Genomic DNA, 25,634 nt, shown 5'->3' with positions numbered 1-25,634 from the left:
CAAATGCTCAAGGTCTCAAATTCCAAAATCATTTATAAGTCACTGTTGCCCTAAAATATATAGTTGAGAAATATACCTTTGTCCACTAAAATTTAATCAGTAACAATGTATATTCAACCACGGCCTCACATTCAGACTATTTCAAGACAATTTAAAAAATGAATTTTGGGAATCACTGGGAGGGGAAGACAAAAATAGTGTTGATGATGAGGAGACTTAAATCTCAACAGAAGAAAGTGACTTTCCTGAAATCCAGATAAAAGGAAGATAGAAAAGCAGGAGAGCCAAGGGTCCCTTCAGGCCTCATGAACAGTATAAATTCCAGTTCACAAAACACTGTTTTTCTTTAAACAATAAGACATAGGCTAGAAAAACCGTGTTCTCTAGAAGCAATTAATCTCATTCAAAAGCACTGACTTTTCACAACAGGGTTGCAATAATGCTAGACTGACCAATTATGAAATTTGTAATTCTTAAATCACAGCTTCCTTTTACTTTATGTCTATATTAAACAAATCTTCCTTAAGTCAAAATGATTTTATTTCATGAAATCTCCCTTTTATGTAAATAAATGTTAATTAACAAAAACAAAATTCTAAGAACTACTGTAAATAAAATATTGACACTTGCTGATATTAAGTCCATTGACTGCATTTCAAACAATACCAACAGGATGAAAGTTAAAACTCTTTACCATTCTTCCTACTGACAATTTTTTAAAAAAGTATTTCCCTTATGACACAAATTACTTTGACAATCTAATTGTGTGAAGTCATTTGCTGAATTACATTTAGAGTACTGCTTAAATATCTTTAGAAAATGTTAATTAAGGGAGACAGGAATAACATCTGTATTGATAAAAGTATCTGGAAAGAGAAAAAATTCCAATGTACAAAGAATGTGGTATTCACAGATAGGCTACATAACCTTTGGAAATCTGCTGGTACTTAGCTATTCATTATCCATAACCAGATAAAAAAACAAAGCCAAAAGGCATCCTCCCTTGCTCCTGGGGTAGATGAAGTTGGAGATAAAACTGTCACAAAAGGTGGCTGGTTTTAAACAGGAGAATCTGCCGCCAGCCAGCTTTCCATCTCCTTCACCAGAGACACAATTTAACATGTGCCACCAAACACAGCCGTCCACTATCTGGGGGAGTCAGAGCCGAGGCTGTTTATTCGACCAACATTTACTGAGAATCTGCTGCAGCTGAACCAGGTTCTGGAACACACAGATCAACAGGACAGGGCATTCAAGACCTTATGCTGAGGTGGGAGAGTTAGACGCTCAGACACACACACGAAGTTATACTGTAAACATGCATAGTGAGAAATACAAAGAATTGACGCGAGTGCCACAGAGGAGCATCTAACAGGGAAGCGAGCTGGGAGGAAGAGTGAGATCAGAGAAGGCTCTTCCCTGGCGGTTCCGAGGTTCACACTCCGCGCTTCCACTGCAGGGGGCGTGGGTTGGATCCCTGGTTGGGGGACTAGGATCCTGCGTGCTGTCCTGCACAGCCAAAATAAATAACTAAATTTTAAAAATTCATTTGAGAAGGCTCTTGGGAATGGATGGTCCCTAACTGATTTTTAAAAGGGAAGCAGAATTCCTCTAAAAGTGATTGCTTGACTCTTTCCATTCTTATAGCTGCTATGCTGGCATAGGTATCTGGTTCAGAGGGCTATGTCTAACACACACTCAAGCTACGCAGACACTCATTCTCAAGTATACATCTCACCGACAAGACAGCGCGAGTAGCGGACACTGGGGTCTGCTGAAGCGCGCGCTCCCCCAGCTGCCGGGCACCGGGAGCAGGCAGCTCTCAGCTGAGCACCTTGGGGCCTTGTCCTCCCCCGTAAAGAGAGCCACCCCTCCCAAGGTCACACATTCTTTTTGGTTCATCCCACCTGCAATGACTGATTACTGCATAAAGGTATAAAGGCCCAGGCCCCTCACCCCTAGTTAGGAAAAGGTTGAAGGGCTAACCCAGCTCAAGAGCTCCCTGGAGGACCGGCTGAGGCCCTTGTCATGATTTCATTCAACTTGTCCCCCTTCTGCCTTCTCTCCCCAGCACAGGCGAAGGTTTTGAAAGCGCCCCCGTCGAACTTCTGGAGGCTGCTCCCCAGGGAACCTGACCTGCGACGGCATGCAAGGCATCATGTCACCTGGTTTCTCATCTTCGCATATTTTACGCTAACTGAAGGAAACCTTTTTAAGTGGTGGTTTCTAGTTTTGAAGAGGGGCACCCAAAAACTGCTGCCATGTGCATTTACAGTTATCAAAAGGTAGGGCATAAGGTATGCAGTGATCAGACTTTATACTTTCATTAAAGAAGCCACATTAGTTGACTGAGAAATTTTACCTGTGCGTATTGTGGTATTAAGCCTCCCTGGGACAGTAATATTTACCAGGGAAACCTTTGACAGACATCATACAAACTATTCGACTTCGACAGTGTATATATTTTATACTTTATTCTGTTAGATTCACATGTGCTGCTCCAACACACACACGACTCAGCACGTTCAGGAATATAACCCTCACAAACCCAGAAACCATCAAACACGAAATTTAGAGATAAGAAGCAACCAGAGCAAACCTCTGGGGAATCTACTCCCAAATCATATGTTTTTATGAAATTTCTTCTGTTAATGCCTCATGTAGGTGTGACCGTGATCCATTCAGACCAGAGTCTGGGTCCAGCTGCACCGTGTTCACAAGAGGTCACTGGCTCCACCATCAGCTCATTGGAGGCTTTTTAAAAAAATATGAATTGACAAATAAGTGTGAAATAGAACATATGTTCTATGTTGACAGAACATAAATAATAAATATGTTGATAACAGTAATTTCTCTAGAGAATGGGATCTTTGTATGTTATTCTATTTATTTATTTTTTAAATTTAATTTATTTATTTATTATTATGATTATTATTTTTTGGCTGCGTTGGGTCTTTGTTGCTGCACTCGGGCTTTCTCTAGTTGCGGTGAGCAGGGGCTACTCTTCATTGCAGTGTGCAGGCTTCTCATTGCGGTGGCTCCTCTTGTGGAGCACAGGCTCTAGGCTCACGGGCTTCAGTAGTTGTGGCACATGGGCTCAGTAGTTGTGGCTCACGGGCTCTAGAGCGCAGGCTCAGTAGTTGTGGCGCACAGGCTTAGTTGCCCTGCGGCATGTGGGATCTTCCCGGACCAGGGCTTGAACCCATGTCCCCTGCATTGGCAGGTGGATTCTTAGCCACTGCGCCAACAGGGAAGTCCCTTGTGTGTTATTTCAAACAATAAATGTATTTATTATTACTAGCATAAAAATTTTAAAGTAGATGAATCTGGCTATTTTTAGTCTCAACACCATGTAGTAAAAACAGCTGGGCTTTCCAGCTGACCTGAATAAGCCAGCTTTTCTTCATGCATCTCATATTGAGAAAATTAACAGAAGATCACTTTATTAAAGTTTTAAATTCTCAACCATTTAACTATCTAAAAAGTTGTCTTTCAAAACGTTGCGACCCATAACTAATATTTACATATACATAGAATACGTGGACTTTCATCAAACTTATCCTTTTCAAAAGAAAAGCTCATAAGCTGTTTTATGCTAGAGCTACTAGACCCCATGGTTACATGGTCTTGTGTTAACAACCAAAGCTTCACAAACATGAAATTTCGTTAATATATATAATTTTTTCCACTTAGAATCCAACAAGAAGAGGGTGGATAAAGTCTCTTCGTAATTTGAAAGTACATGCACTTCTTCAAATCGAGGAAACTACTCTCTTTTATATAGTATGACAAAATAATTCATTGTGTGTGTAAAATAGTATACTAAAAAGCAGTGAGACTTAAAGTTGCCTGGGAAATTAACAAAAGGTGTGAAAATGGATTTTAATAGCTTTGAGAGTTAATCATTTTCCTCTCAGAGCAGGAAACTCTTATCAGTTTTATCTCACAGACTCTTGTGGATTCCTTTCATAACAGTTGTGAATCATGACAACATCTCTTTACTAAGTATGTTTCCAAAACATAATCTAGGAAAACTTTTAAATGTCAAACTAATCACCTACAGTGATGGCTTTTCATTTATGGGGCCCATTATGGATTTGTAATAAAAACAGGAGACAGTGTCAGCAGCAGAAGCACGGGATAGTCTAAGCAATACGACGTGCACTGACATAAACATTTCTAATAGGTAGTCCTTAAATCAGCTTTCCCAATACTGTGTGCTACTACAGCAGTGCGAGAGAAAGGACCTCAACCCCAGTACTCTATGATGTGTTGCTTGGTATGCCAGAAACAGATATACCAGAAAATTCTAGGAAAAGAAAACCCATTCAAACTAAAAGTAGTAACGGAGGTCTCGACATGCTATAGCCACTCTTGTTTCTCATGTACCTCATTGTTTCTCTGGCACATAAGCTCGGTTATTTCAGAATCGACTGTTTTCTTTTTTCCCCCACTGAGCAGTTAAGAGGGGTAGCTGAGAAAAGTGACTGACCAGCAAATCCAACTTCTACCACAAAACCAACCCTCTCCTATCAGGAGCTGTTTTATGAATTCAGAGCAGCGCTACCCGCAGCCTTGCTCACATCCAGGTCTTTAGTTCGGCTTCCTGACTCTCTGCCTTCCCCACCAGGCTCTGAGATGTCCCTGCGTGCCCATCAGCCTGATGGAGATCCTCACTTCATGCAGTGCTGGTGAAAGAGAGGACGTGGGCCGTGAGCCTCGGACACACACAGTCCAGGGAGGAGTCCCCCTGGGACTGATAGAAGGACTGCCACTCCTGTGATGAACAGAAGGAATCAGCCTCCAGGAGCCAGTGAAAGTGCAGGACCCCCTGGGACAGCACGGTGAAGGGTCACCAATCAGAACACATGCTGGCAGCCTCAGGTTCAAGTACCGAAGTTAAGGTCAAGAGGACAACGGTGTCTTTAGAATGAAACACACACTGAACGTGGTGGGAATTCTGTCATGGGCCCCCAAGCCTCTATGTATAACTTTAAAATGTTTATATAGGGCTTCCCTGGTGGCGCAGTGGTTGAGAGTCCGCCTGCTGATGCAGGGGACCCGGGTTCGTGCCCTGAGCCTGTGCTCCGCAACGGGAGAGGCCACAACAGTGAGAGGCCCGCGTACTGCAAAAAAAAAAAAAAAATTTATATAAAATAGTTTACTACAGCCAAAACATCTTCCATCAGGGCCAGAGCCTGCCCATCTCTTCTCCTGAGTACCACCTGGCCCCAGCACAGTGGTGGACCCAAGGTAATAAGGGCTTCCAGGTATTTGGGGAGTAAACGCATGAACTGTGCTGACCAGGAAGAGGGCTGCTGAACAGTACTGCTCAAGCAGACACCATCCAACAAGAAAGGGGCAGGTGAGGCAGAGTTTCCTGAGGAACATGTGACTTTACTATGTATGCTCTGTAAGGCAACGCTGGGTGCACCAGCGTCTGTCTACAGGGTCTTTGTGTGTGTGAACCTCAGCAGGGGAAGGGGGAGTACAGATATTTACATTCTGAGTGCCCACCATGAGTCAAGCATTAGGTAACGTTAATATATACGAAATATACATAAATGTGTAGAAGTTCATATATAGATATATGTGATATACATAAATGTGTACACAAACACAGTTGACCCTAGAACAACTTGGGTCCACTTACACACAGATTTTTTTCAATAGGAAGTGCTACAGGTCCAGAGTTGGTTGAACCTGTGGATGTGGAATAGTGGATACGGAGGAACCGCATATACAAAGGGATGATAAGTTATAAGCACCCCCAACCCCTGCATTGTTCAAGGGTCAGCTGTACATACATATTTTAATTACTAGGGAACACAGTGAACATATAAAGATGGTTTATGGGGATATGTGATACCTATTAAGATCAAGATTACCTTTGTATAATAAAATTAGGTTCTCAATGTAGGATTCAGCTAGATAATCACAAAGAGGCTGGGCATTTTCTTCTTAATCCTTTCTCAAGGGACTTGATACATTTTCAGAATCTACACTCTAGAGCACCCTCTGCTGGGAAAAGTGCCTCAACATGCTTGCTTTGTGGGGTTTTTTTTTTTCTCCAAATGCTCTACAAGTCACCCGTGTCCCCTGCATCGGCAAGCGGACCCTCAACCACTGCGCCAACCAGGGAAGCCCTACAAGTCACTTTAAAATAGACTTTTTTTGTCCAAAAGAACCTTCTAAAACATGATTATTTCTATCCTCCCACAATCCTGCCCTCCATCTGAAACGTCACAGTCTATCTTACATAATAAGTGACATCACTGTGCCTCCAAGCCAGATGCCAGGTACGTGTTTCATGTTACCCCCAGGGGCACAGCAGCTGGAGGTGCAGGAGGGACCAAGGGCAGGAGGCCCTGGGCTGGCAGGTGAGGAGGGCAGTGGTAAACACTGCCTGCACGTCCAGGATGGAGCGACCCGTGGACGTGGCTTCCCCTGGAACAAGAGGCACCAGGAAGGTAGCTGGACTCCAGTCATCTGGAAAGGAGCCTGCTGAGAAAGGATGGAAAAGGGGGTGCCAGAGAGGCATGAACCTCAGGGGAATCCTGCTGGGAGCAGAAGCTGTGAGCGGAAGGGAGGACGATGCAAAAGGTCAGCCAGAGAGTTTACTGTCCACACGAGGGAACGACAAAGTACACAGGTTCCCAGAATCGAGGGGATCTCACTGCAAAAGGATCACAAAGAGCTGGTACCTAGAAACCCCTCATGACCGCAAGCTGCCAGGAGACATATGGACAAACAGCTCCGGATGAGCAAAAACCCTGTTCCCCTTCTCCAACTCCTCCCCCCCCTGCACGGCCACTGTAGAAACTAAAACACGATGAACGGCTGAGGGGAGGGAACAGGCAATCTTGTCACTGCTCAGATGGCCGCTCCCCTGCCCCCGCCCCGTAAAACTTAAATTCTGACGTTTCAGTCTGACCATCCGTCGGTTGCCTCCTGCCCCTTTATATTCCCTCCTTCCTGTTCCCATCCCCCAATTCTCAAGCAACCACTGATCTGCTCCGTGCCATTATAGACTACTTTGCATTTTCTAGAGTGTTGCATAAATGGAATCAAATACTGTGTACTCTTTCTTTTCTAGCTTCTTTCACAGAGCATAATTACTCTGAGATTCATCCCTCTTGTTCAGGGTATCAATAGTTCATTCCCATAGTGGTGCAGCCACTATGGAAAACAGTATGAAAGTTCCTCAGAAAAACTAAAAACAGAATTGCCTTATGATCCAGCAATCACACTCCTGGCCATATAGTCAGACAAAACTAGAATTTGAAAAGATACATGCACCCCAATGTTCATAGCAGCACTATTTACAATAGCCAAGACATGGAAGCAACCTAAATGTCTGACAGATGAATGGATAAAGATGTGGTGTATATATACAATGTAATAGTATTCAACCATAACAAAGAATGAAATAATGCCATGTGCAGCTACACGGATGGACCTAGGGATTATCCTACTAAGTGAAGTCAAAAAGAGCAAGACAAATACCATATGATATCACTTATATGTGGAATCTAAAACATGACACAAATGAAATTTTCTACAAAACAAAAACAGATTACAGACCTAGAGAACAGACTTGTGGCTGCCAAGGGGAAGGGAGGGGAGGGGAGGGATGGATTGGGAGTTTGGGATTAGCATATGCAAACTATTATATATGTACATATAACTGAATCATTTTTGCTGTACACCAGAAAACTAACACAACATTGTAAATCAACTATACTTCAATAAAATAAACTTAAAAAAAATAGTTCATTCCTTTTTATTGCTGACTAGTATTCCATCATAGGGATGTACCACAGTTTATTCACTCATGCACTTGTTAATGGATACTTGGGGTGTGTCCAGTTTGGGGCTATCATGAACAAAGCCACTGTGACTACTCATGTCCAAGTCTAGGGAACAAACATTACCTACCCCACCTGCTAGTCCCCCACCTGCTAGTCCCCCACGTGCTCACGAAACCTGAGCTGGGGAGAGGGAAGAAGCAAGTGAATTGGAGAGTTGATATTTTGTTTTGAGCTGCAATGGACCTTTAGTAACAGTTCAAATACTCTGAAGTGTCCGGAAAGCTATGGGTTCTGCCGGGTGGATGCTGTCCTAGGCCACAGTGGGGAAACTAAAGCTGCTTTGTGATAGTAACTTGACGGGCGGCTCAAGGCAAGAGGGACCTGTCCATGTAGGAAGGCAGAGGAGGTATCTGTGAAGGAAGGAGAGGAGTCACGAGGAGACAGCATCTAGGATATAAAGAGAAGTCCTCGGTGAACCTGGATTGCAGCAGGCAAAAGGGAGGAGGAGGGCAGCGCACCAAAGAAATTCAGAGACATCCACTCACTCAGCCACACCCACAAAGCCCAACCCTCCAGGGCCTATGAGATGCTGTGATAAATCCTCCATCCACAGACTGAAAAAGGCGCTGAAGGAAACTTAGGTAAACAGACTTGGAGAGATGATGTGACTTGCCCAAGGTCACACAGACAGGACTAGAATTAAAATCTCCTGATTCGTGCTCCAGTACACCCCCATCATGATGGTGCTGGCCCTCCATTCAGAGACACTGTTGAGTGAGTGTATTCACGAAATACCAGATTCAAAATGACGATCCTAAAAGCCACCACTTGAAAAATAAAAGCAACAACTGCAGCACGTGCATTTGCTGTGCGGTTATGATCAGGACTACTGCTTTTCTCTAAGGTGTGGGTCACTAAATAAAGCCTGTTAGGAAACCGTCTGCTTCACTTCCAGTGAATGCCCTGAGCGCTCCTTCGTACACCAGGCATGGGCGCTTCTGGTCCAGCCAGCTGACAGCCCACCAGCTTCTTGGACCCCATGGGCTTTATCACACTTCCTTGACAGGTACAAGAAACTCGTACATCACGACTTTTGGCATGACCTAGATTTTTCTGACTTGGAACTGAATCAATTTCAGGGCATACCTGAGGCTTCTGAAGGCTCAGAACTATAGCACCCGTGTTTAAGTGACAAAGGTGCTCTTCCACATAGCAAGAAGGTCCTCTCAACAGAACCTGCCCAACTAACCCTGGCCACTGGAAGGGTGATGTCTAACAAGACCCCCTAAGCAGCTGGAATACAGCTTAATGAAACCTATACCCAGTTTGTGCCTACTAAGCCTACTGGTTTGCTTACAGACTTCCTCTGCATAATTTGCTCATCAGGGCCCTGATCTAGTATAAAGTTCCTTAGGACTCACTGTACACATCCCATTAGCTTTTTTTTTTTTTAACAACTTCATTGATTGCTTCTGTGCAATACAGATGCCATCTCTTCATTTACTGCCATTCTTTAAACGGTCATTCCTGCTGTTTTCGCACAACTTCTTACCTTTTGACAAGGGAGGCAGAGTGCTGGAGGTTAACAAGATACAGGCTGTGGGTCTAACATACCCAGCAGGCAGTTCCAGCCATGGACCTGCAAGTTAGTCACCCTCACAGGTACTTTACTTTGTCCATGCGATGGAATGATCACCACCCTACCACGGTTATGGTAAAGATATTAGACAAGTCACACAGAGTGAATATCTACTGAGTGAATGGTAAAAGGATCATCCAAACTATTTAAATTTGCTTTTCTTTTCAGTTGCCTAGTAGCAGAATTGAATATACATACATACATACATACATACATACATATATATATATATATATATATATATATTTTTTTTTTTTTTTTTGCGGTACACGGGCCTCTCACTGTTGGGGCCTCTTCTGTTGCGGAGCACAGGCTCCAGACACGCAGGCTCAGCGGCCATGGCTCACAGGCCCAGCCGCTCCGGCACGTGGGATCTTCCCGGACCGGGGCATGAACCGGTGTCCCCTGCATTGGCAGGCGGACTCTCAACCACTGCGCCACCAGGGAAGCCCAGAATATACATATATTTTAAATGCATATAAGGTATGTTTCCACTGTATTTAAAAAAACTGGCGGCTTATAGCAGCATTATTCCCAATAATGCTGTGGAAACACCCCAAGTGTCCATTGACGGATGACTGGATAAACAAAATGTATATGCACACAATGGAATATTATTCAATTTTTAAAAGGAAGGGAATTCTGACACATGGTACAACATGGAAATAAACCTTGAAGATGTTATGCTAAGTGAAATAGTCACAAAAGGACAAATACTGTATAATGACATTTACATGAGGTACCTAGAACAGTCAAATACATAGAGACAGAAAGTAGAATGTGGTTACCAGGGACTGGGTGGAAGAGGGGATGCAGAGTCATCACTTAATGGGTTCGGAGCTTCAGTTTCTCAAGATGAAAAAAGTTCTGGAGACAGATGGGGGTGATGCTCGTACAATAATGTGAACGTATTTAATGACACTGAACTCTATAAATGACTAAACTCATAAACTTTATGTTGACGATTAAAGGGATAAGTTTTATGTTAGCTATATTTTACCATGATTTTAAGAAGTAAAAAGAAAAAAAAAAAACTAGCTGTTTCAAGCAAACGCTGATAAAGAGATGTGAGCAACTAGTTGCATGTGTACTCTACTGCGAAGCTTGTTTTCTTCTGGACTAATATGCTAAAGTACCTCAGTTATTCCGGCACTCACTCTCAGTTGTATTTCATTTTATCGACCACATAATTTTACCTTGATTAAAACAGGTCTGCTGTAATGTTTCCCCATCAACATCTCTCCCCCCAAAAAGATGAAAAGAAACACATGACCCAACATTACAAAATGTTTTTGGTAGCATATTTACCTCCCTAATTGCTTCACTCAGATGAAGGTAAAAATGTGTATTATTTTATAAATAAATACCTACTATCTGCAGAATGCAGAAGCCTTGGGTATGAGAAGTTGGACTAAGAAGAAAACTTAGTAGAAACAATCTACAAATAAAGTCAGAAAAGCCATTAAAAACAAATGTGAGAAAACTGACAACAGTAACTACACAAGAAACGCTTGTAGGGTGGGGAAGAAGTATGCAAAAAGGGCACAGTTGCAAACAGGCAATAATATGCAAGTCTTATAAATTCACTTTTAACATACTGCATTGAAGTCTGGCAAACCTCTTCTATTAAGGGCCAGAAAGTAAATATTTTCAGCTTTCAGGGCCTCCTTCTGTGGCAACTAGTCAAGTCTGCTCTGGCAACTTGAAAGCGGCCACAGACAAGTAAACAAATGGGCGTGGCTGTGCTCCAGCAAAACCCGATCTACAAAAGCAGGCAGCTGGCCAGACTTCGGCTGAGGGCAGTAGGCTGCCAACTGTGGTTCTAGAGAATCAAAATAAATAAAAGGACAATTTGGAATAAGGTCCACACACGTGGACTAAAAAACCGTGGATTCATATTCTATCCCCCACTGAATCAGACCCATGCACAGAAGTTCAAATCTAAAATACCCCTTTCTTACCAAAGTTCTAATTGTATCCCCGAGAAGGGGTAAGAGGCTCAATGGGCTTCAAAGTTTCTAGTGGATTCCTCATTCCCACTAAAATGGGATGATAGCCCACCTATTTGAAAACATTCAGAATGCTTTTCTTTCTTAAAAAAAAAAAAAAAATATATATATACATCTTAGTACCCAGAAATGAGCTAACAAGAGTCCAATTCTTTCTCTAAGCACCTCTAAGTTATTCCACAGGCGATTCGCAAGATACAGAATAAAATCTGGGACAGTAACTACAAAGACATCACTTCAACAGAGGTCGGTTATTATCAAGACCCCTAAGGAATGTATGAACCACCTATGAGATGCATAAATATCCAAAGGGTACATATTTTAATGTAAAAACAAGAGAACAAGAGGCATGAAGAGCACAGTTGTGTAAAAAAGAAAAACACACACACTCTCTCTCCCCCTACGTTCTCACCTGTGTATACAAAGAAAAGTTTTGGAAGGAAACTCCTCACCTCTGAGAATCAGGATTCCAAGTTTTGAAATGTTCAGGTTTTACGTTACGTTATTTTGTACTTTTACAATTTTGCCATAAGCATGTATTACTTCTAGTATTAAGATTTTTATGTTGAGATGACAGTTAAAAGATTTTTCACCTTCATTATTAAGAGTCCATTTGAGTACTAATATTTCTAACAAAAGAATATTCACTCAAAGGACTTCCACCATCTGTAAAGATCACCACATAAGAAGAATATTTATATACACAATCCAAGAGAGATGGTGTTTGTGGGTAAAATCTCACGGTAGAACGATACCTCGGCTCCACCCATCCACTTAGGCTCATCAGGAAACTCAGCACACAAAATATCTTCTGACTGATCAGTCCCCAGGACATGGTAGCAGAGCTTTTGGTGGAGATTGGTGGATGTTTCTGTGCCTAAAGGAATTAAAAACGTACACTGAAATGCAGCTGACAATTTTAAGAAAATCTATTCCTCCCATACTGTACGATGCTAGAAATATTTAAAAATCTAAGTATCTGGTTGCGGGACTGTAGGATACAAGGTTAATATACAAAAGTTAATCACTTTCCTACATACTAACAATGAACAAGTGGAATTTGAAGTTAAAAACACAGTACCATTTACGTTAGCAGCCCCCAAAATGAAATACTTAGGTATAAATCTAATAAAATATGCATAAGGTCTATAGGAGAACTACAAAACTGATGAAAGAAATCAAAGAATAAGTAGATAAATGGAAAGATATACTCAATAAATTATGGACAGAAATACTCAATATTGTCAGGATGACAGTTCTTTTCAACTTAGTCTACAGATGCAATGCAATCCCAATCAAAATCCCAGCAAGTTATTTTGTGGATATGGACAAACTGATCCTAAAGTTTATGGGGAGAAGCAAAAAACCCAGAAGAGCCAACACAATACTGAAGGAAGAAAACAAAGGTGGACAACTGATACTACCTGACTTCAAGATTTATTATAAATAATCAAGACAGTGTGGTGTTAGCAAAATAGACAAATGGATCAAGGGAACAGAGTAGAGAGCCCAGAAACAGACCCACATAAATACAGTCAACTGATCTTTGATAAAGGAACAAAGGCAATACGATGTAGAAAAGACAGTCTTTTCAACAAATGGTTCTGGAACAACTGGGCAACCCCATGCAAAAAATGAATCAAGACACAGACCTTAAACACTTCACAAAAATTAACCCCAAATGGATCACAGACCTAAAAATGTAAATGCAATTATAAAACTCCTAGAAGATAACACAGGAGAAAATCTAGATGACCTTGGATTTGGTGATGACTTTTTAGATACAACACCGAAAGCATAATCCATGAAAGAAATAACGGATAAGCCAAACTTCATTACAATTAAACCCTTCGGCTCCACGAAAAGACACTGTCAAGAGAATGAAAAGACAAGCAAATATTTGATAAAGGACTGTTATCCAAAATATACAAAGAACTTTTAAAACTCAACAATAAGAAAGTGAAGAAACCAATTAAAAACATGGGCCAGAGACCTTAACAGATCTTAACCTCACCGAAGAAGAAATACGAATGGAAAATAAGCATGTGAAAAGATGCCCCTCAGCATATGTCATCAAGGAACTGCAAATTAAAACAATGAGATACCACTACACACTTATTAGAATGGCCGAAACCCAGAACACTCAAAACACCAAATGCTGGCCAAGATGTGGAACAACAGGAACTCTCACTCATTGCTGGTGGGAATGCAAATGGTACAGCCACTATGGAAGACAGTATGGCAGGTTCTTACAAAACTAAACATACCATTATGATATAGGAACTGTGCTCCTTGGTAGTATTTACCCAAATGAGTTGAAAACTGACATCCACACAAAAACCTGTACAACGGATGTTAACAGCAGCTTTATTCATAATTGCCAAAACTTGGAAGCAACCAAGATGTCCTTCAGAGGTGAATGGATAAACAAACGATAGTACATCTAGGCAACGGAATATTATTTAATGCTGAAATAATGCTTTTTAGTGTTTTTATCAAGCCATAAAAACACATGGAAAAAGCTTAAATGCACATCACTAAGTGAAAGAAGCCAATCTGAAAGGCTATACACTGTATGATTCCAACTACATGACATTCTGGAAAAGGCAAAGCTATAGAGACAGTAAAAAAGGTCAGTGGTTGCCAGGGGCTGGCAGGAGAGGGAAGGATGTATAGGTGGAGCACAGGATTATTAAGGCAGTGAAAACACCCTATGATACTACAATGGTAGATATATATCATTATGTGTTTGCCCAAACCCATGGAATGTACACCACCACGAGTGAACTCTAATGTAAACTGTGGACTTGGGGTGATTATGATGTGTCCGTGCAGGCTCATCTACTGTACCCTCTGATGGGGATGCTGATAATGGGGGAGGCCATGCATGTGTGAGGGGCAGAGGGTATATGGGAAATCTTGGTACCTTATGCTCAGTTTTGCTGTGAACCTGAAACTGCTCTAAAAGATTAAATCTATTAAAAAAAAAAGAGAGTTAAGTATCAGTTGGGTATCACCCTGGAAATAACCACATATATTTGCTGATTTTGGAGGCTGATTTTCTTCAGGACAATGAAGAAAAAAGGAAGATAATACCATAACATTAAAAAAAAAAGCTTAACTTGGTGATTTTCCACGGGTTTTCCAAGAACACTGCTAACAGCACATAGCCAGAATCGCTTAGCCTCATTCGTAAGTCCTCCACCACACAACCTGAAAGGCTGTTGAAGTCTTCCGAATAAAAGGACAGCAAAATTACAGCTGGGAGAAGATGCTGGCTCTCTTAAATCAACCACCATTACTAATTATTACTATTTCTGCCAATGGAAATTAAGGCTAGATAATAATTTCCATGTTTTTCACAAGTTAACTTAATAACACTGTTCTCTAACAAGAAATGGCCAGTTATATACTTTTTTGGTCTCCTAGAACTTGGAAACAGCCAACACTTTCTAACTCAGCAGCACTCTTCATACAGGCAGCTAATTCAGTGTACAGAGCACAGAGATCTTTCTTTAGCCAACATCCTTGAATAAAAAGCCTACTCTTAGCTCCTCTTGTAGCTCATTGGTGAACTAAGAAAAAGGTACTACAGTAATCTAATCCAAGGCAGCAAAAGCTATTGATAAATGCAGCTGAAAGAGATGAAAAGTATTAGAGCCTTATTCCCAATTCAACTGGAGGGAAAAGAGAAAAAAAGCCTATCTAAAGATGACAAAGATACAGCAATTCATGATAAGGGGACAGCATGTGCAAGAGAAAGCACTGGACTAGCCGTGCTTCCTGCCAGCTCTAGGCCCTGCAACAAGTAACTGAGACTCTGCACCCCAGCTCCAAAACTCCAGCAAAGGGATGGCAGCCCACCTGTAAAGATCAACCAAGACGACATGCAAATGCTGTACACCACATGGAAATATGGAGTAGCGTAAAGAAGATGATGTCGACAGCTTGTACCAGCAAGGTACAAGCTACAGGGCCCTTCCTGCCTGGGAAGGTGAGAGGTGAAGGAAGAAAGAGGGACCACTTGCACACAATAGGATCTTTGTGCAACTGAAGCAGAGAACAAAGGTGTGTGCTGGTAGTTAATGAGGAAAAAAGCGTCAAGACAAGTGTGACCGACAGGTGACCTGTAACTTCTGAGCAGAGAAAGAGATGTGATTCCTGCAAAATTTTATCATCACTCAACATCATTAAATAAGTTGGTTTTGTTAAAAAAAAAAAAAATCCATCTTCTCCATGATCCCCTTGGGAGAAAGAATGCATATGTGAAGAACGGACGGCAATAAAAATGGCCCCAATTTTTCACAGTTCCCTGTATCTCTCTCCCAACCCCTTGAATAGCAGTTGGTCCTGTGACTTGCTTTGGCCCAAAGAATGCAGTGAAGTGATGTTCCAATAGCAAGGCCAGGCATCAAAGAGGTCGTGCCTTTCAGCTCTCCCCCTTGGAATTCTGCTGAGCTGCCATGTGAACAAGCCTGGACTGGCCGGCTAGAGAATGAGAGACCACATGGAGCAGAAGTGACGCCCCAGACATGTGAAAACGTCACGCTAAGATCAGTCAACTGACCAGCAGCTCATCTCACATACATGATAGAATTCAGCTAAGCCCAGAAGAACTGCCTGGCCAACCTGAAGACTCACAGTGCAAATGAATGGTCGTTATTCTGAACTACAAAGTTTTGGCAAGAACTGTTACCCAACTATGCTAACAGATACAACGTCCTTCCAGGAAACATGATTCTAGACCAAGCAACCTCTATGTGGGGTTTAGCTTCTTTCTTTAAGTCATGTGAAGTCACACTTCATTTCATGAGAAAGGTGCTTCATCCGAAGTCTCAACCTACCATCACTTTTCCCATCCTGTTGTGGGTATGCGTTGTAGAACATTCCCTTCCCATCGTGGGTCCAGGCCATACAGCTGAACTTGACTCTTTCGAGCACATCTGGAAGCTCTTTGGCACCATCGACTTTCATGAACTTGATCGTCACCCAATCTGAGCCACTGGCACTCAGACCATAGGCAAAATATTCACCATCTTCACTGAATGCATAGCCTAAGGGACACATGAGAAATTGTCAAATGGTGAACATGGGGACACCACTCCCAGCCTTGCCCGCTGCCCACTGTGCTGTCTGACAAAGCGCTCTGTCACACATGGAAGCAGAATGTGGCAACAGGAGGAGCAGACAACTGGTTGTGAGGAATTCTGGGGGCTCACCCAGGTCTCCCAGGAATTTGCCTTATGACCTTGGACAAGTTTCTTAACCTTTCCAGGCCTTAGTTTCTTCATCTGTAAAATGAAGTCATAGATTATATGACCACTAAGATGCTTCCATTTAAAAATTTTCTATAATTCAATAAGCAGTTCACTTAAAAGCAGAGCTCATCTGGGTTTATACTTGGAAGGAGGGGGGAAAGGAGTAAGGACACTGCTTTTAGAGTAATGACTGAATGTAACAGAACTAAACTGGAGCCGTTACGTAATTTTTGGAATGGACTCCAAACTACTTGAAATCCCTCTTTACAACCTCGTTTTCTGAGCATTGCCGGCACTCCAGGATTAATGTCCACACCATCTGACAACTAAAAGCCCAGGTAAATGAAGCCTGAGGGTTTGCAATGAAGACTCATGCAGTGCACATTCCAAAAGTGACCGTGAAAAAATAAGGAAAGCAACACCGCTGATGGACTAATGCACTGTCCCCCATTCTTTGGGGCCATCACAGACAGAATGTTCTAACCACTGTGGAATGTTTCTTGACAAATATTTATATGTTTCTGTTAGCTTTACGATTATAAGGAATGTGTAGTGTTTGGTACCAGATACTGACACCAGAGATTTCCTCTTATGATGTCTGTTAAACTTCACTGGGGGTTAAAAATTATCCTAAGAAACACAACTATTTTCACGGGTTTCCTACTATTTTACATGGAACTTCTACTAGTGAAAAATAAGGTTAAAATTTCATAAAACCTTCTTATTAATCACTCATAATTCCTATAAAGTATCCAGGCTCAAACGTATATAAACGCAGAAAAGAGTCAAGAATGTGATGAGGAGTAAATATTCATTTTATTCTACATCAATTACATATAATTTAAAAATTTTCAGGAAAAATGTAAATAAAACACTTGGACTTGAAATATATGTTTAAAAAATCATATACTATCAAAAGAATCTGAATGTCTACCTATACTGTGACTTCCCTATAATATCATTTTCAGAAAACTCAAAGACTGAGACCAAGTCCCATGTCTAATTTACCTTGTCATCCATCAGGGTCCGTACGTGACAAGCATTACATAAAAATGTTACTGGAATGAATTATCAGAGTGAGAGGTGAGACCCTGTTATAATGAAGTCCTCTGGATGAGTTGCAAGATAGACCCTGGTTAAAATGAAATAAACTTCTATTTAGGGTGTATTACTGCACAGAATCAGTGTATTAAATTCACTCACAACTGATCTTCATTTCCAAGACCAAATTCATGGAAGAACACTGACAATAAGCTGGCTGGCATCTTATTTCCAATACCGATTACTCTCAATACTAATGAGATTAAAGATCATCGTGTACATACACAGCCTATTGGGAGAGAGGAGGAGGAAGCGCTAAATGACTGAATGCCTTTATAAAAGGGTCTTCTCACACAGATCTGCTGGAACAGGCCTCTTTAATTCCCACCTAATCAGTTACAGGACTTCAGCGTTCCAACTGCTCAATTCTGTAGGGCTGAACCTGTGCTTTTTCTACAAAAGACAAGATGCTACGGAGGAAATGCTGAGCCAACTTAACTCAAAACATCTAGAATACTAGCCAGAGATGATTCTCAGAGTGTACAATTTTTAAACCACAGAACCAGAGTGTAGACAACTTCCTTACCCTAGAAGTGGTGCTTATGGCACAAACCTGGGGTAATCTCATGGCCCGTAGAGGAGGTTATCTCGGGGGAAGTCATTTAGGAGACATACGGCAAGTGCATACGTATTTTTGCACACAGCACAACATACTTATTCAGCTCTTAAACTTGCATCCTCTGGGGACAAGGTACCAAGTTGTCTAATTTCTACAAGACTGTGTTTTATACTTTTAATTCTAACACACTAACAATTAACTAAATTTGAAAACATCACTTTTTCCCCTCAAGGAAGCAGATTTCATAAATATTCTTTCCTGTTTTATATTTATAGTTAAAACATTCTTTGTACAACTTAAATTTCTTACAGAAGAGAATTAATTTTTTTCCAAACGTAGACAGGTCTCAGAGAAGCTACAGAAAGTGATGATGATACTTCAAGATCCCAGAAGCCCTAGAAGCTAATTTAGGTCCAGTGTGAATTACTCTCTGGTCCTGCTTCATGCCATCAGAAGGAGATGTGACTACCCACGTGTTCTGAATTTACCGTGCATAAATCAGCTTTCCTGACACTGCGTGTGCGTCTGTTCTACAATACGGTCCACACTCTGTCTGGTCTTTCAGAGCTGCGAGCGAGGGCCCCGGGAGTCCCGTGGGCCTGGCTGTGTAGCCCTCACCTCGGAGCGCCACCGTGCCGTCATCGGAGAGTATGTTGGGGTCAAGGAACACTCTGGCTTCACCCTCTAAGGAATCCTGTACATATAATACTCGTTGGTTCTGCAAACCTGTATTGTAAAAATAGAAATACCTGGGGGACAGAGATGGTCTTTATTCAGCTATGGAGTTCTATTTGTGGAGAAAAACCAAATACATACAAACAAATAGAAAAAGGAAAACAACATACAAAGGTACAACTGCAAACAGGCCGTGCCAGGGACATGGGGACTAGAGTGGAAGGTCCCGCCATCTCCCTATAGCTAGAGTTTGTTCCCTGAATTGCTTTAGGAATTCAAATAATATATTGTAATTCTACACATTAGCTAAATAAAGCCTACTTTATTTCCTGAAGTGAAAACTGATATTCAAATAAAGCAGTAACTTTTTCTTTTCAACGGAGAAGACAGCAGATTTGCTAAGATGAAGTGCTGGTTCCCATCCCTAGCCAGGGTGCTAGGGTAGGGGGTGGGCAAACCTTTTCTGTAACGGGCAAGACTGCAAATTAATTAAGCTTTGTGCACCATACAGACTCTGATGCTACTACTCAATTCTGCAGTTGTTGTACAAAAGCAGCCGTGAATAACACACCAACAACGCGCATGGCTGTGTGCCATTTAAACTTTATTTACCAAACGGGGGGTAGACAGGGCTTGGCATGCAGATCATACTTTGCTGATCCCTATGTATGTGAAGTCTAACAAACTCTAGAGTAAATTTGTGGTAGTGGTTCCAAAGAGAGTTAAAAAGCAAACCAGAGACTTATGTTTTAAGTGGGTGTCAGAGGGCAAGGAACAAGAGAGGTGAATTAATGGGTGCTGCATCTTGGCCCATTTCCATTCCTGGATGGAAGAAATCCATATAATAAGGTCTTTTCAAGCAGTAGAAGCTAAAGAGAATTAATTTCAGAGGCAAACAAATTCCACTGCTGTCTATGAATCCTGCTATCTCACCAATTACTAGCCACGAGACAACAATCATTTCCTACGATCTAGATTTCGTCCTAGGACACATCTCTGCTAAATTTCTTGGTCCTTCTTTTAAGAAAGTGGTCAACAGACCAAAAAATATTATTCTCATATTCCAGCATAGAAATGAATTGATTTTATAATGAATTAAGTTTATAAACTGATAAGTTATTCCGCATTTGTACTGTAAAATTTAAGAACGTATTAGATCAGAAAAGTAAAAAGAAAATTAAATGAAAGCAACTTCACATACCTTTTCCCTTTCTTGAAGTGGCAACTATACTTGGGATAGTCATACAATTCAGTCATTCTCTCTTTGTATAAACCTCTGATAGGACACTGCTCAAGAAATGGCACAGTAATCTTGTTCTGGGCCTCCACAAAAGCCTGGAGAGAAAATTTAAATGAACAAAGCACGTCAGATATAAAATTTTCCATGGGGAGTGTTATCCATTAATATGTATCAGCAAGATTCAGCAGTTTTACTCCTGGGAACATATCCTAAGGAAACAAAAACACTACATCGAAGAGATATCTGCACCCCCATGCTCACAGCAGCATTATTTACAATAGTCATGACATGGAAACAACCGAAGTGTCCACTGATGGATGAATGAGTAAAGAAAAGGTGTGGAACATATACAGACAATCAAATATTATTCAGTCATAAAAAAGTAGGAAATTCTGCCATTTGGGACAATATGGATGGACCTTGAGGACATTACATTAAGTTGAACGGAGAAAGACGAATACTGTATGATCTCACTCATATGTGGATTCTTAAAATATAAAACAAAACAAAAGCCCCAAACTCACAGAAAAATCCGATCTGTGGTTATCAGAGGCAGGGGATAAAGGGAGCAGAACTGGATGAAGGTGGTCAAAAGACACAAACTTCCAGTTATAAGATAAATAAGTACTAGAGATGTAATGCACAACGTGATGACTATAATTAACACTGCGATATGATATATATGGAAGTTGTTAAAAGAGAATAAATCCTAAGAGTTCTAATCACAAGGAAAAAAATATTTTTTTTCTTTCTTTTGATATCTGTAGGAGATGACGGATGTCAACTAAACTTGTCCTGGTAATCATTTCATGATACACGTAAGTCAGATCATTATGTTCAACACCTTAAACTTACACAGTGTTGTACATCAATCATATCTCAATGAAACCTGGAAAGAAAGGATTTAAAAAATGTATCAGTGAAAGCATATTTTCCCTCAATAAATAACAACAACTAATACTTCCATGGCACTAAGTATGCACCCAGCAGGTATGAACTCACTTAGGACTCATAATCCTATACAGAAGGTTCTGTTTTAGCCCAGCTTTCTGGATGGGGAGACCGAGTCTTAGAGGTCAAAAAGGTGCCGAACATCACGCGGCTGCGAGTGGCAGAGCTGGCTCCCAAACCTACGCTCAAACCAAACACAGTATCAGCTACTCAGATCACGCACTGTCAAGACACTACACTCACCCTGTGCAAGGCTCCACGCCCCTCAGCAGCTGGTGAGCCCCAAACATCAGAGTTAAAGAAACCAAGTTAGAGATACCTAGGTACTACTTTATCAACTTTTGTTTTTGGCCGCGTTGGGTCTTTGTTGCCGTGCACGGGCTTTCTCTAGTTGCGGCGAGCAGGGGCTACTCTTCGTTGCGGTGCACGGGCTTCTCATTGCGGTGGCTTCTCTTGTTGCGGAGCACGGGCCCTAGGCGCGTGGGCTTCAGTAGTTGTGGCACCCGGGCTCAGTGGTCGTGGCTCACGGGCTCTAGAGCGCAGGCTCAGCAGTTGTGGCACACGGGCCCAGCTGCTCCGCGGCATGTGGGATCTTCCTAGACTAGGGCTCGAACCCGTGTCCCCTGCATTGGTAGGCGGATTCCTAACCACAGCACTGCCGGGGAAGTCCCATATCAATTTTGTTTTTGACAATCTTTCTAAGACCTTCTACCCTTGTCAACTCCAGAGAACTTTGCTAAATGCTGAAACTAAAGAATATTTAAAACAAAATTGGAAAGTGAATTGAATAAGTGTGTCAACAATAATGGTTTATAAGATGAGCACGAGATGGCCTGCAGGCCATCAGGAGACCCTGGCAGCAAAAGCAGGGGAAGGAGCAGTTTTTACAACAGATCAGTTGTATCCAAGCGTAACCTATCTATAACTAAGCAGTGAGAAAATTTATAATACTATAATAATATTACAAAAACTTGGTTTCATAATAATTCACATCTGGCTATTAGAAATAAAACAAGAATAAATGTATCAGCTCTAAATTCAATCGAAGGTTTAATCAGATGTCTATACAAAGGTAAAACCCTTTTGATAGGAGAAAACTTCAGGAAATTAACAACTTGCTATACTTGGAACGGCAGGCAAAAACGCGTTATTATCAGAGTTCACCCAGATCTAAGGGCCGACCCCAGCTCCAAACGGTCTCTAAACGGGCTCTCCTACACAAACCACTGACCCCACCCTGGAGAACCACGACTGTGTGCCGAGAGAAAGCTGTTCTACAACTCGAAGTTTACAATGCACTTGAGAACAAGTGAGAAAGAGTGTGAGGTATGAGTACAATGATGAATAACAGCTTTGCAAGAGGATCGGTTCAAGAGAAATGAAACTGTTATGGGTCACATTTCTTATTTCATTCAAACAGAAAGTAACATTGACTGCGTCCCACAGAAATACAACGCCAACTGCTTATCACGAGGGATTGGCAAACCTCGCCCTGGCCTGCTTTCCTACGGCACTCAAGCTTAGAATAGTTTTTATATTTTTAACTGTTGGGCAGGTGGGTGGGGGGGAGGGGCGGGCTGCACACCCAGCAGTGACCTAGGTGGCTCACATCTACAATATTTCCTGTGTGGCCCTTCACAGGAGAAGTTTGCTGACCCCACTCTATCTCATTAAAAAGTGTCAACAAGGAGATTAACTCTTGTTTTTTAGTTACCAAGTCAATGCACGGCTGCGCAGCCACGCGGGGGCAGCGTTCTGGAGATCGCTAAGCGTGTGCAAGAGCATCACCTGATTTCATGGGCGAAGGAAATGCCAGGCCTCCTTTACAGACGTGGAAAGGGAGGCAGGTGGTACTGAAGGCACTTGGCCAGCACCACACAGCGAGGGAGCGATACTGCTGAAGCGGAATCATGTTCTTCCAGTCACTGTAACGGTGACCGAGGCCGACTCCTTGCCTGATACTGGATGTGGAGACAAAGCAGACCCACTGGGGAGAAGGCAGGCAGCCTGGGCTTTCTCTGATCTCCTCCCGCTTGGGCTGGGCAGCCCCATCAGGGTGCTGGAGTGTCGACAAGGATTTAATGTGAACCTAGTGTGCGTCAGTACCGATCCTGGCATGGTAGGTGGAGGGGTGAGAAGTCCAAGACAAGATCCCTGCCATTGTGGAGCGAACGTTCTACCGGGGGAGACAAGACACAAGCCAGAGGGTTGCAGAGAACAGTCAGTCCTCAGGACGCACGCAGGGTAGCCGTGGGGCGAAGCTCCTACTCGAAGTAGCATCCACGAGACGCGCAGCTCCTGAACCGCTACTGCCAGCCCACGGCGAGCGCAGGGACCGGGAGGGGGCGCCACAGCAACGTGACGCTGCCGTGACATCTCCGTTACATTTCACAAAAATATAAAGCCCCCACGGAAATTTGAAAGCCATCTTTCACCACCAATCCTGGGCAACACTGGGATGGGGGCGTCCTTACTTCTAGCAGGATGGCCAGGGAGGCTCTTCTGAGGCTCTGAATTGAAATCTGATAGGCAAGAGGGAGCAGCTCTGTAAAGACGGGAAGAGCGTTCCAGGCCAAGGAAACCGCAGGTGCCGGGCCCTGGGTGGAGGAGCTTGGCAGGTGAGAAGAGTACGGAGGTCAGGGAGGCTGGGGATGAGTGAGAGAGACTGAGACCCAGGCAGGAGCTAGATCCCGTGGGCCCTGGTGGGCAGATGTGAAGTTTGAATCTTCATTCCAAATGCAAACAAGCTATGCCTGGGTGAGGAGACAGTTACATAGTCTGCTTTACCTCTTCAAAGGACTACTCTTGCTCTGGGTGGAAAACAGACTATAGGGGAGCAAAAGCAGAAATAGGGAAGCCAGTTAGGAAGCCGGGGCAGCGGTCCAGTGAGAGACAAGGCCAAGTGGAATGGCTGGGCTCTAAAGGAGCAGGAACGATCACTGTAATGGGAGTAGGGACAGAGAAGATGGGCACAGCGCATGCTCACATCTAGATTTGATGGCTGTTTCCCAGAAGGGCCTCGCCGGAACACTCTAGCTGCTTAGGGCTCCCACCCTGAGGCCCCAGCAGACTGAGGGTCTTGGCTGGCCCCTTTCCCTTCCACTGGGGGTCCTCTGAGGAGGGAGCCCTGCAGACTTCGTTTCCCTAATCCGTCTGATTTGTGTTTGTATGAGGCTGCATCTAGGCCTCATACCCTGGATCTTGGAGGACCACGGCGGGTGCATGAGTCATAGATCCTCAGTTCATTTTCCCTGGAAAGGTGGAACTGCACCCTCCCACGGTTTCTCTATCTTGCTTTGCTTCTCAGCTACAGTTACAACTGCTGCAACAGAACCCATCTCACATCAAAGCAGGCACACTGGCTTTTCTCACTTAAAATGTTCAGAAAACCATTAAGTCAGCCGTCGGAATGCTACTAAATAACTAGGCTCGTTATATACAATCTTGCTACCCCTGGCCCACAAATGTGAGTCAATTACTTTAACTAGAGCAATATTCAAAGACTGCACCCTTCCCAGTCCCGTATCTAGATGCAAACAGTGTTCAAGTTCTTAAAAGTCTAAGTTCCGTCATAGTGTACATATTTATAATTTGGGCAAGTCCTTTTCATGAAGGCGGGTACAAATTTTCTGTAAAGGGGCTTTGTGAAATGCGGGGTTCCAAAGAACGCCAGTGATGCCTTCTTGGTCATTTATGGATTTGACAGTCTGGCTTCTGGGTCTGAAAATTAGAACAAATTTGGGGGAAAGGGAAAAGAGGTATAAGGATAAAGAAAAGAAAAACTGGAGGAATTGCAGAATGGTAAAGAAGCAGGGTGAGGGGAATGAAATTCTCCTTGTCCCTCACGAGTCTCAGCATCGAAGGTCACACTCCAGGATATTATTAAAATCACTGAAACCTGAAAGCCCATGAAATGACGCCAGCAGCTGAGCCTTTAAAGGGGATCACCAGTTTAGAGTTCATAGCTACGGATGAGTCTGAAAATATTGTTCTAAGAACAGCTGCTCAAAGCTAAGAAATCCAATTCACATTGCATTTTGCCTCGACTATCAGAAATCTTCAAAGCAAAGTTCCAGTTATGCAAGACGATTAAATCTGAGAGCTCTGCTGTGTAACACCGTGCCTGTAAGTTAACGATGTTATACCGTACACATTAACGCGTTAAACGCTGTTCAGAGGGCAGATCGCATGCTGAACGTTCTTACCATAATCTACAAAAAACAACAACAAAACAAAGCTACCCGGCAAAGGGTGGCTCAGTTTGGGAGCTGGAGATGCCTTTACCTTCACTGTCTTCAGAAAGAATTTTTTTCAAGTTGTCCTCATATGTACTATGCTTTAATCCACAAAATATCTCAAGTCCTTCTACAAGCACAATTTTTACATATAGG

At 42.5% G+C, this 25,634-nt stretch overlaps 1 protein-coding gene across 1 annotated transcript in view; it reads right to left on the bottom strand.

The window, feature by feature from the left end:
- Positions 1-25,634, bottom strand: part of PREP (prolyl endopeptidase) — a 137,758-nt gene that overhangs the window by 91,310 nt on the left and 20,814 nt on the right. The window contains exons 3-6 of the mRNA XM_082855639.1: positions 20,254-20,387; positions 18,996-19,126; positions 16,304-16,513; positions 12,215-12,336 (exon numbers count right to left, since the gene is read on the bottom strand). Of these exons, the coding sequence (XP_082711765.1) occupies positions 12,215-12,336; positions 16,304-16,513; positions 18,996-19,126; positions 20,254-20,387 (597 nt within the window). The remainder of the gene's footprint in view (positions 1-12,214; positions 12,337-16,303; positions 16,514-18,995; positions 19,127-20,253; positions 20,388-25,634) is intronic.

The sequence above is a fragment of the Leucopleurus acutus genome (assembly GCF_964270905.1).
Source record: "Leucopleurus acutus genome assembly, chromosome: 15".
NCBI classification, from domain to species: Eukaryota; Metazoa; Chordata; class Mammalia; order Artiodactyla; family Delphinidae; genus Leucopleurus; species Leucopleurus acutus.
The sequence above is the reverse complement of the archived record's forward strand: the minus strand, read 5'-3'. Positions and strand labels throughout refer to the sequence as shown.